Source organism: Charadrius vociferus, unplaced genomic scaffold, assembly GCF_000708025.1.
Source record: "Charadrius vociferus isolate BGI_N301 unplaced genomic scaffold, ASM70802v2 scaffold259, whole genome shotgun sequence".
Classification (NCBI taxonomy): Eukaryota; Metazoa; Chordata; class Aves; order Charadriiformes; family Charadriidae; genus Charadrius; species Charadrius vociferus.
The window spans coordinates 4,886,771-4,898,011 of record NW_009661368.1 but is presented as its reverse complement, the minus strand read 5'-3'; the positions used below and the strand labels follow the sequence as shown (position 1 = coordinate 4,898,011).

At 61.9% G+C, this 11,241-nt stretch overlaps 3 protein-coding genes across 3 annotated transcripts in view; 1 reads left to right on the top strand and 2 right to left on the bottom strand.

Moving 5' to 3' along the window:
- The window catches only part of STK35 (serine/threonine kinase 35), a 13,683-nt gene extending 11,731 nt beyond the window's left edge, over positions 1-1,952 (bottom strand). The window contains exon 1 of the mRNA XM_009893563.1: positions 1,664-1,952. Coding sequence (XP_009891865.1) covers positions 1,664-1,952 — 289 coding nt within the window. The remainder of the gene's footprint in view (positions 1-1,663) is intronic.
- A 1,360-nt stretch (positions 1,953-3,312) lies between these two features.
- On the top strand, positions 3,313-4,227 carry PDYN (prodynorphin). The gene is given in 3 exon segments (XM_009893411.1): positions 3,313-3,441; positions 3,680-4,028; positions 4,031-4,227. Coding segments are annotated over 3 exon segments (675 nt in total).
- Positions 4,228-7,189: 2,962 nt separating this feature from the next.
- The window catches only part of LOC104294007 (tyrosine-protein phosphatase non-receptor type substrate 1-like), a 24,356-nt gene continuing 20,304 nt past the window's right edge, over positions 7,190-11,241 (bottom strand). The window contains exons 6-12 of the mRNA XM_009893562.1: positions 10,405-10,759; positions 9,989-10,158; positions 9,504-9,854; positions 9,144-9,245; positions 8,646-8,667; positions 8,176-8,215; positions 7,190-7,444 (exon numbers count right to left, since the gene is read on the bottom strand). Coding sequence (XP_009891864.1) covers positions 7,190-7,444; positions 8,176-8,215; positions 8,646-8,667; positions 9,144-9,245; positions 9,504-9,854; positions 9,989-10,158; positions 10,405-10,759 — 1,295 coding nt within the window. The remainder of the gene's footprint in view (positions 7,445-8,175; positions 8,216-8,645; positions 8,668-9,143; positions 9,246-9,503; positions 9,855-9,988; positions 10,159-10,404; positions 10,760-11,241) is intronic.

The window sequence follows — 11,241 nt, the reverse complement described above, 5'->3', positions numbered from 1 at the left end:
TCCCCATCCTGGTGCTCTGCCACCTCCCATGTTTGGGGCAAGCATTTTGTCCCCGCGGACCGAGGCTGTCGGGGGTCCCCGAGGGATGCAGTCGGTGATGGTGCAGCGGTGGGACATGCACCCCGGTCCTTGGGGTGGCCAGGGGGCTGCGGGGAGGCCCCGGTACGGCGGGAGAGCCTGCTCGGGAGGTGGTGAGGATGCTGCGGGGCTGATTATTCACAGCTTCCCTCGCCCCGATTGGCTCCGCGGCGCCGAACGCAGCCGGGTCCCGCTGCAGGAGGAGACTCCGTGGCCATAAAAGCGGAGTGGGGAGCCAGCGGGCGGTGAGTCCGGTGGGCGGCCCGGACACCGCCGCGGAGCCACCAGCCAGCGTGGCCTTGCCACCGCCACTGATGACCGGCTCAGCCTGACACCCACGGAGGGACACCCATCACCCAGGACCCGTCCTGACTTGGTGAAGCGGGTGCTCGGCGGGACGGGGAGCAGCGGCAGGTAGGGCTGCTGGGGTCGTCATCCTGCTCCCATCGCGTGGGCGCAGCTGGGGTATCGCTCCTGCTCACCAAAGAGTGACTCTCTTTAAAAACACCCCCTGAGCCATGGTGCCGAGGGCGGCTCATGGTTGAGCTTGTTGCGTTATTTAGAGGAGGTCCCGCCTGGCTACAGGTGCTCCTCTCGTCCCTCGAGCAGTTTCACAGCCCGTGAACCACTGTCCAGAGGTTTGCTGGGGTTCATTTCGACGGCGATGCCATGTCTGCCACCCTTGTGGCAGGGATGTCTGGGGCTCAGAGGGGCAAAGGGAGTGGGGGGAGAGGATGGGGGGGGCATTCTGTCTCCCCTCCACTTGGCTCAAGCAGCAGCCGCAGGGCTGGGTTTTGCTGCAATTCTGTTCCAAAAGTCATCAACTTTTTGGAGAAGATTTATCCTGAAGGCATTTCCAGGTCACTTTTCGAGATGCGGAAAGGAACGGCTGGAAGGTGATTCTTCTTCTCTGCTAGAAATCTCTGCAGGGTCCTAACCTGCCTGAATTAGACCTGTGTGGGAGGAGAGACCTGCTCAGCCTGGGAGAGCCGTTCACATCCCTCACTAGAAATAATCACAAATTAATCACGATGGGGAGGGTCAGTCTCTGTGCCGCCTGGCACACACAGTCCCGATTCCCCATCCCTCCTTGGGCCACTGAGTCTGTAACTGACCCCCGGGGTGCGCAGACACAGCTCGGGGCTTCTCCACTCATGAGCAAAACCTCAGTACCAAAAACTGGAGTGGAAACGGGACAGGAGGAGGGGACCCCGGCAGATGCCTGACACAGGTAGGACATGCCGAGGGTGGCTGTGGCAGTCGGGACCCACTGCTGGCATTGCCAGACGCTGCCACGATCTTGTCGAGGCGTTTCTGCAGGAGCGATGGCTCCGCAGCCTCAGGGCTCCTCCAGGTAACGTGGGATCAAGCTCTCACTCTGCTTTTCTTCTTCCTCCCTTTGTGTGCGTCTTTCTGCTTTTTTTTCCAAAGCCCATTGTTTTTTCTGCCCCAGTTTTGCCAGTGCCCCCCCTCGCCGCAGGAGCAGGCAGAGCGCTGTGGAGGGCATTTGTGGCACCGCCTGGACAAGGTATGTTTGCAGTGGGGTGTCCCGGAGTGCTCGGGCACAGAGGGTCCTTGGTCCCACTGAGCCCCGGAGAGCTGCAGCTCCCCTGCGTGCCGTGAAGTCCTCGGTTCTTCAGCTGCAGCAGGGCACGGGGCTGCCGGCAGCAGAGGAGCGCGGCAGGGGCACAGGAGGGGAAGCGGGTGGGAAAAGTGGGGGAAAATGTTTTCCCGGTGGGGCTGCTGGGAGGCAGCCGGCGGTTTTTCTTGGGAGCTTCGTTCCCCTCGGCGCTGCAGCTGGCACCCACCTGCGCAGCCGGTGAGTCCTCGCTCATCGGTGCTGTCTCGGTGGCGGCGAGGCAATAAGGGACCATCGCTGCGTCTCGGGCTGGCTGAGGTCCTGCTGTGGCTCTGCCCATCCTGGGCATCTGCCTGCCCCCGGTGCCCGCCACTTTGCCAGGGCGCGTTGAGGTGATGCACTTAGGGCTGCACGGAGCCAGCGCGCGGTGCAGCCGAGGAATGCAGACAGCTTGACACACGATGGTGCAGATAATTCAAATTAAATTTTAATCTAGCATGAATTAATACTGTGGCATTAACATTTCTTCATCAGTACCAATTACAGTACATTAGCAGATACTGCTGGAGAATACAATAGTCTCTAATATGCGTCATTAATGTGTAACAGATCCCTCTGGGTCATGCCTTTCCACCCCACATAAAAGCAGCCAAGGAGGCAGGCGGGTGCTTGTTGCCAGTGCACCCCTTTGGGGTCGACTCTCGCTCCCGGGGCTGCCGTGGTCCCGGTGGCACCACGGTCCCGTGGCACCGCAGCTGGGGCTGGCACTGCTCCCTCCAGCCTCACCTGGGGGGTTCTGGAGCGGCACCGAGCACTGCCGCCGGCACAGCCCCTCTCCCAGCCATTGCACGGCGTGTTCAGTCCTCCCTGGTCTCATCCACGGAGGCAAGAGGCTCCGGCACGGCTCCTGGCAGGCTGAAGGATGGCGGTCGCGGCTCGCAGGTAGGCTTCCACCTGAAATCTGGCTTTTTCTCCCTCCCTCCTTCTGCACCAGCCCAGCAGAAGCGGCGGGTGGGAGGGAGGGGAGCCGGGGCTGCCCCGGTGAGGGATGCGGCAAACCGGGGTGAGACTGCACTGGGTGATGGCATCCCCTTCTCCCCTTTCTGCCGGTGGCTCCGATCGTGGTGCTTTTTTTCCCCAAGGCCAAGCGGGAGAGCCGGTGATTCATTGCCTCCGCGCCGCGCAAACGCGGCAATTGCAATATTGCAGAGAAATTCAACGCTAAAGAAAAAAAAGGGGCTTTTACTTTCTAATGATACGGAAGGAGCGATGGAGGATGTGGGGTGGGATGGGATGGGATGGGATGGGGTGGTGGTCCTTGCCCCAGGGACCTCGGTGGCCCTGGGGGCCTGGTCATGGCTCAGGGCTTGTGCCAACGACCAGGCTGAAGCCAGGCAAAGGGATTGCATCCCACAGTATCCTCACCGGTCACTCCTGTCCTCTTCTCTCCCTGCCTGGGACCCAGGAGCAGCACCGGAGGTGAGTCTCACGGGCACAGGTCCCGATGCACGTCCCCAGGAGCAGTCGCGCAGGTGGCGGTGGTAGGTGCCCCGCGCCGAAGGTACCAGCGGGGCTGTGGTGGGCTCCCTGGAGCCGGTGCGGGGAAGGTGACGGGCTCTGTGCTTTTCTACCCCAGGCAGCGGCTGCGGGGTGAGATGGCGCGGCGGGTGCTGGCGCTGGCCCTCTGCCTCTGCCTGGCAGCGGTGGCATCCGCCGACTGCGTGACCCAGTGCTCCCTCTGCGCGGCCCAGACCCGTGGCACTGAGAGCAGTGTCCAGCCCCTGGTGAGTGCCAACCTCACACAGTAGCTCTGCTGCGGTGGTGGTTGTGGGTGCCCCAGGGTGCTGGGAACACGCAAGGTTTGGCTCTTCTCTGAGCTTGGCAGCACAGAGGGTGCGGATCCGTGGGCTTGGGGTGGGGGTACCCCTGGAACGGGGTGGGAGGAAGGCAGTGAGGGGTCACCCCAAGCAGCGGGGTGATGCCGGTGGGTGCCCCGGGGCCGCTGTGGCCGCTGTCTTGCAGATGTGCCTGTGGGAATGCCAGGGCTCCTCGCCGCCCGGCCCCGAGTGGGAGACGTGCAGGAAGGCGCTGGCGCTCCTGGCCCCGCTGGTGGCCCTGGCCGAAGGGACAGCCCCGTCCCCTCGGGAGGCAGAGGAGGATGAGGCAGAGCTGGAGCAGGAGCTGGGTCCCAGGGAGATGCCACCAGCGCTGGCCAAGCGCTACGGGGGCTTCATGAAGAAGATGTCCAAGGGGAAGCTGCTCTCTCTGCTGCGTGAGAATGCCCACAGCAAGGGCGGCCTCAGCAAGAAGTTCGGGGGCTTTGGCCGCAAGCCAGGGGAGCGGGCGGCCCCCGCGGACTACCCGGGGCCAGGGCCGCGGGTGCCGTGGCTGAAGGGCAGGAGCTGGCGGAGCTGCACAAGCGTTACGGCGGCTTTCTGCGCCGGATCCGGCCCAAGCTCAAGTGGGACAATCAGAAGCGCTACGGGGGCTTCCTGCGGCGGCAGTTCAAGGTGACCACGCGGTCGGATGAAGACCCCAGTGCCTACTCAGGGGAGGTCTTGGACCTATAGAGCCGGGCGTGGGATGGGCGGCACCACGGTCTTCACACTGCCGGCCCGGACTGCGCCACCACCCCCATCCCCATCCCCTGCCCAGCCTGGCGCGGCCACCATCATCCCTGCCTCATCCCCCCAGGACACCATGGGTCCCCATCCCCAGTTGTCCCTCTCTGGTTCACCTGCCCACCCCTTAGGGTGCCTGTGCATTGAGACGACAGAGCCACTCCTCTGGTTGCCGGCGGTGTGGACGCAGGTCGAGCCCCAGGGCTCCTGCGGGCAAATTGAGGAGGAGGACCGCGTTATCCGCCACCCTCCCGTGGCTGCAGAAGCGCAGCAGGATCTAGAAACCATCACAGCTGATGTACAGGGCATCGGCCTCTGAGCACCGGGAAGGATGAGCCAGGGCAGGATGATGCCCTCCGGGCTGGTAGATGGCCCGAGCAGCCAGCACGGCCGTGGGAGAGGCGGTTGGGCAGAGCTGGCACCGCGGCACCATCACCGGGGCAGGCAGCTGGCTGAGCACGACCCCGACTCCCCTTCCCGAGCTGCTGCCGCATCCCACCCATCTCAGCACCCACCTGGTCCCCCCAGGCTCCCCCCTCGGAGAACAACCCCCAAAGGCAGGGTCGGCCCCGCGCCCCAGCTCCTGTCCCCCCCCCAGCCAATAAAAGGCAGATGCCAATGAAGCCGAAGCTGTGCCGGGTGCTGAGTGTCCTCCACGGGGCAGACCAAGCCCTCGCCACCAGGGGACCACAGACCCCAAGCCAGGGGGACCGTGGGTGCCCAAGGTTGGGGTGCTGGCTGCAAGACCTGCAGGCGGCAGCGGTGGTACCCTCCCCGCGCCATGGGTGCCAAGGGGGATGTGGGGCACCCACACACCTCATCGCCGGTGCCCCCGAAGCCATGCCCTAGGGGAGGCAGCGCACCCCCCAGCTGAGCGAGGGCAGGGATGCTCCTGCCCAAGCGGGGAAGGGGCAGCTCTGCCGAGGGCAGTGGCCAAGCTGTACCCTTCTCACTCGTGCTTTGAGGATGATGAGACCCCACCAGCAGCAACACAGTGCTGAGGAAGCCCAGCCTGGGCAGCAAATTCCCTTTCAAACTTCTCCTTCGTAGCCTCATCCTCTGCACGGCTTGTCAAAAGGGGAAGCCTCACGCCACAGCTCCCAGCCCTGGCGAGACACAGCTTGTGGGCCAGACACAGCCAAGCCCCCAGCTCTTCGGGGGGGGTCACTGCAGAGCGTTGGCACACTCAGCTCACCCACGGCACAGCCTGCCTACACCCCGGTTTGGGCACACCAGCTCACCTCCCAGGGAATGGGGGCACCTAAAGCTGCTGGAGGGCTGTGTGGGGAAGAACTGCCAGACCCTGGTCTGTCCTCAGCCTTGGGGGTGGGCTGCTCCTCTCCCTCATACCGCCCAGGGGGACCAGCACCATAACCCCCACCCCAGCCTCCACCTGCTGCTGCTTTCCTCTTCCTCTTCCCTCCCGCTGTAGCATACCACAGGGCTGTGCAGGATGAGGACCCCCCCCCTTACCTCCTCACTGCAGGACATACAGACCCCCCCACCCCACCACACACCCCCAGCGCGGGTGACCACCTTGAGCACGGGGACATGCTTATGTGCGGGAGCAGCACAGGACTTTTCACTTTTATTATAAAAATATCTCGCAAGCAAAAAGAAAAGAAAAAAAAAAATAGTCTGTACAAGCAGTCACGTTGTTCTCAAAGCATCACCAGGCCCCCCCAGCAGCCATGGGGGCAGCCCCATGCCTGCCCACTGGTGCAAGGCCACCCGGGTGCTGCGGGAGCCACCGCAGGGTGCTGGCTCCGTGTGGTGGCCCTGGGAGGGGGCACATGGAAGACACTTGTCCCCACGGGTGGGCTGGGAGAAGTCTGCCTGACCCCCACGGCAGAGGTGGGGGGGTGGGTAGGGGGTCCCTGTAAGTGTTTTAAAGTCTATGGGGTTTAGGGGTCTTTACTGAGAACTCGGTCTTAATTTTGCACATCTTACTTCTAGTGTTAAGTACATAGCAGTACACCCACGTACAACACAAAACATTGGGTTTTAGCTCTAAAAATTAACAGTTACATGTCAAACAGTCAAAACATGTTACACAGTACCTGCGGGGAGCTCCTGGGAGGGACACACACACACACACACACACACCCCCGGGCTGGTGGGGGCACCTGCAGCCCAGGCGGTATGGAGCTGCACGCTTTGTACAAGCCTGGGGCAGCGCTGGTGGGTCCCGGTGCGGGGCAAGGCTGCACAAAAGAAGATGAGGAGGAGGATGCTCTGTGCCGGAGAGACGTACCTGGAGCCTCCCTGGGCGGCAGGAAGGGGGAAAGCCCAGAGCAGGGGTTGGGGGGGTGCTCGGCTCACCAGCCTTCCCAGTCTCATTGGCCTTGGTGCGAGACCAAGGTCCCGCAGAAGGGACACTTGGGAAGAAAGAGGCAGATGCTTAGGTCCTTCCTTTAAAGCCAGAGTTTGTTTTTCAGGCGGCGGAGAGCCCCAGAAGGCAGCGCAGGGGTCCTGGATGGTCCCTGCGGGGTCAGGGCGGTTGCGGGAAGCCGTGCAAGCCTGGCCAGGCAGCAGCATCCCCACGGGAGCCGGCGTGGAGGCACTGTCCTCATGTCCTCAGCCTGGCTGGAGCTTCCCAAGGAGCCACTGCTCCGCTGGCTTAACCCGCTTGCAGGCAAACCTGGCACACTGAGGCTGAGTGGTCCCCGTGGCTGTGGGGGGATCCCGAAGGGATGGAGCCGGCAGCCCCAGGACCAAGCTGCCCCCAAAAATCAGGTCTCTGAGGATGGGAGCCGACCCCCACAGTATAGCAGGCTCCATTTCCACCCCAAAACATGGGTACCGCAGTACATCTTCCCATCACACTCAGTGCTTCCAAGAAAATCCTCCCGGGGAGGAGCAGGGTAGCTCCCCATGGGGCAAGTGGTCCCGGCAGCTGCTGCAGCCCTGCTCACTTTCTCGGGATCTGGACACTGGCATACTCGGAGCCGGCCTCCTCGGGGTGCGGGGCTGGACGCTTGGGTGCCTTGCTGAGGTGCACCATGTCCAGGTCGGCATAGGTGAGGTTGTCATCACCATTGGGTGCTCGGTTGGTCTGGATGCAGGCGTACTCCGACTGCTGACTCATCTCCACCATCCGCCGGATGGTCTTCCTCTCTCTCTCAAAGTTCAGGTCTGCGTAGGTCAGGTTGTTGGGGTCAGATTCCTGTGCGAGACAGCAAGTCCTTCACCTGGGAGGATGAGCAAGAAGCGCCCCATACCCACCCCATGCACCAAACCCAAAGCCCCACGCATCAATCCCACTGCAGCTTGACCTGAGACAGTTCGGTCTCTGCTTGTACAGGGTAAGTGATGCCAGCAGCCAGCTGGGACATACCACAGCGATTCTTTACACCATGCTACATCTTCAAATCACTAACCACCGCTGCCACTGACAGGCTGCAGAGCCACCACCGCAGCCACCTCGTCACCTTGTCCTGGTAGAGGTGGGCAGGGGCCAGCCTGCCCAGCAATGCCCACACGGGAGCTGGCAGAGACTGGGTGGGACAGACAGATTGCTGCTGATCACGACTTTGCTCATAACTGCGTCACCCAAATGCAAAATAACTCCACAAATAGCCTGGCTGGCTATCGCACAGCTGGTTCTCCAGGCAGCACAAACCCAGACTTGGCTGGGAGGAGGAAGAGGAGGAGGAGGAGGAGGAAGAGAGAGGGCGAAGGCAGAAAAGATACTGGGAAGTGGCTATCCCATCCCCGGGACGGCTTCTCCTCTTTCTCCAGCCACAGTGTGGAGCCACTGAGACGGCTCACAGGGGAACCACCACCCTCCACTGGAGACACCGAGATGTTTCATGCAGGAACCACCACCCTCCACTCCCGCCCCCGGTTCCTCCCGGCTGCTCTCCCTTCCCCGGGCCCCGGGGCTGTGTGACACACCTGGGTAGTGGCCTCGCTGCTCTTCTCTGGCTCATGTAACCTGAAAGGGGGAACAAAACAAGTTAGATCGACCGACTGCCCCGTTGCCTCTTCCCTAGTGACGGAGCAGCTGGGGGGTTCAGATGCAAAACACCACCACCACGCAGCAGCACCCAGCAGGATGAGTCCTCACTGGTGAGGATCTGCTCACATACTGGTCCAGCTACATCTCCGCAGGCTGGAGAGCTCCAGCTCCCACCCACTTCTTCAGCCTCACCAAAAGCCAAACCTTTGGGTACAAGATCACCACGAGGGCAGCACCACAACCTGGGGAGATCAGCAGAGCCTGTGCTCCTGCCTTCCCTTTCACAACAAGCTTTTGGGGATCCAACTCCATCCCGATCCCAAGGGGATCCCTCTTGGGGGCTGGAGGTGTCCAGCTCAGAATGCCCCCATGGCTTACTCAGTCACTAGAGGAGATCCACACTTACCTAGCAGATGGCGAGCTTTTACCTGCCGGAAGAGAAATAGTTTAGGAAAGAAATAGTCTAGGAAACAACACAACCCCCCCTCTGCCTCCCCAGGCACGTGAGCCCACATGCAGAGACTGCTGCAAGAGCAGATACGCATCTTTTCCCCAGAGGCAACTGCCTGCAGGTTTTTTTTTTTTTTGGAGTTTCACTCCATTTACTGCAGGACTGTTCCTGGCAGAGGGCAGGAGGTGCAGGGGGGGTGTGTGTCAGAGATTTTTAGGTACAAGGAACAACAAGCATATCTGTCTGCTCGTTGGCAGGCGTTGGCATGCAGTGCAAACAGGCAGAGCTTTCCCAGCAGCCTGCAAACAACCTGGAGAGCTCTGGTCCATCCTCCCCTTTGGGCACGAGCTGCAGACACACAGCCATGAATTCAGAATCCACGCATTGATGCTCAAGAGAGTGAGAAGGGGGTCAGAAGTAGATACTTCCCTGTTGTGCACTTGGTTTCCTTACCCTTGCTCTGCTTCACCCGGATGAGGTAAAGAATTGCAGCCACCAGCAGGGCCAGCACAGTGCAGACCACTGCCACCGCGATATAGATTGAGAGCAAATTGCCTGAAACATGAACGCAAAAGGTCACCACGGGCCTGAAAATGCTGGTACCAACAGAGTTCCTGCAGACTTACAGTGGGGATTAGCCTGGTAATGTCATAAGCACCAAGGACAACTGACAATACCTGCCAGCATCCCACCCCCCGAGCCCCCCATTATGGGGATTTTGCGTCCTTGAACCAGATTCTGGTGGGGCTTTCTCAGGGGGATGGTATTTTACAGTCCCCCAGCAGAGAACAAATCCCAGTGGCTCTCACGCACCGTTATTTGTCTGGGATGCGTCACTCATTCCGTCCCTGACTGGGGTGGTGATCCACAGGGTGGCCATCCTCTCGATGGGGGCCTGGGAATCATGCACCACACGGCATGTGAACACCGACTCGTTCTTCTCCTCCACCGCTTTGATCTCCACCACGCTACTCAGCTTGAACAAGCCCTGGGGGGTCTCCACCAGCCGGGAGACATTCTCCACGTTCATCTCTGTCCCGTTCTCCAGCCAGGTGACGGCCACAACTCCTGGGTAAAAATCCTTCACGTTGCAGGTGAAGTTCACGGTCTTGTTCACCTCAACGGGGCTTGGCGGGTCAGCGACCACACGGACACTGGGGGAAACTGGGAAGAGAGGCAGCGCCTGGTGCCTGGTGTCCCCCGGCTCCGCTGCCGACGGGGTGCCCTGTCCCTGCCCTGGGACCCCCAGCCCCACAGGAGCTGGACGCCCCGAGCGCCGGTCCCCCCCCAGCCCTCACCTCGCAGGGCTTGGCTGAGCCGGTACGTCCCCCTCAGCGGGCCCGTCAGCGTGGGGTGCCGCACCTCGCAGATGAGCCGCGAGCGGACATCGTCCGCCTCCAGCGTTAGCGTCACGGTGCTGGACATGTCGTAGGAGGATTTCGTCCGCCCACCGGCACAGTGGGTTTGGCTGTGGGGAGAAGCGTGGGGCCATCAGAACGGGCTGTGCCACCCCTGCCCGGCCCCGGGGCTGCAGGGAGAGGGGTCTCCCACGGGTGGCACGGATGCGCCTGGGGGACGGCCCATGGGACCCTCTCCTGGGATGGGCCCCTGAGCCCCTTCCCCGTCCCCACTCGCCCGAACAGAGCCCACCGCGCTGGGCTGGGCTGTGCCCGGCAGGGCTGGTTCCCATCGGGAGCTGATCCGGGAGCCGCACTCACCGTGTACAGACACCTGCGTGCCCTTTCCACGCCGAAACACCTCATCACCATACCCCGTTTTGGTGAACTTCACACAGTAATAGGTGCCGGCATCCACGGGTTGAACGTCCCTGATGTGGATGGTGAAGTCTGTGTCGGACCCATCCGATGCCCTCGTCACGCGGGGGAAGGAGCCCGTCTGCCCATAGACAGTCTGGTTCCCACTGCCCCAACCCTTCAGCCACTTCACGGGGCCAGCAGGCCTGCCACTGGACGTGGTGCAGTTCAGGGTGAGCGTTTCCCCCGCTGTCACCGACACCGTGTCCTGGGGCTGCTGCAGCTCGAAGCCCTGCCCCACCTGGGCACCCGCACCTGGGAAATAAAAGAACAGTCTCATATGGCACCGCACACCCAACCACGCTCTCCTCCATCCCCCCCGGCCGCGGGACAGTCAGAACACACAGCTCTGGTTCGCATGGACCACGGGCGACACGGCTTTGCCAGCACCGGGCGGCCCCGGGGGGAGGCTGCGGTTACGGCAGTGGGCACAGACCTCTGCCCACAGGTCTCGACAGCGGAACCAGACAGAGCGTTGCTAGATGGCCGCGTATCATGCTCCATAGAGCTAAACCGTGGAGCAAATCCCAGCTGCCCACGCCTGCCGGCACGCTGTGCTGCCTGCCACGGCTGCTCGGCTTTGTCAGTCAGGAGGAAACGAGGGTACAAAACACAACGCACTCCAAAAAGCAAGCTCCGCTTGCAGATGCGATACTGTGGTTTCTGCACTGAATCTGTCCCGTTTCTGCATTGAATCCAAACCCTGATTCGTTCCGGCGGAGCACAGCCATTAGCCG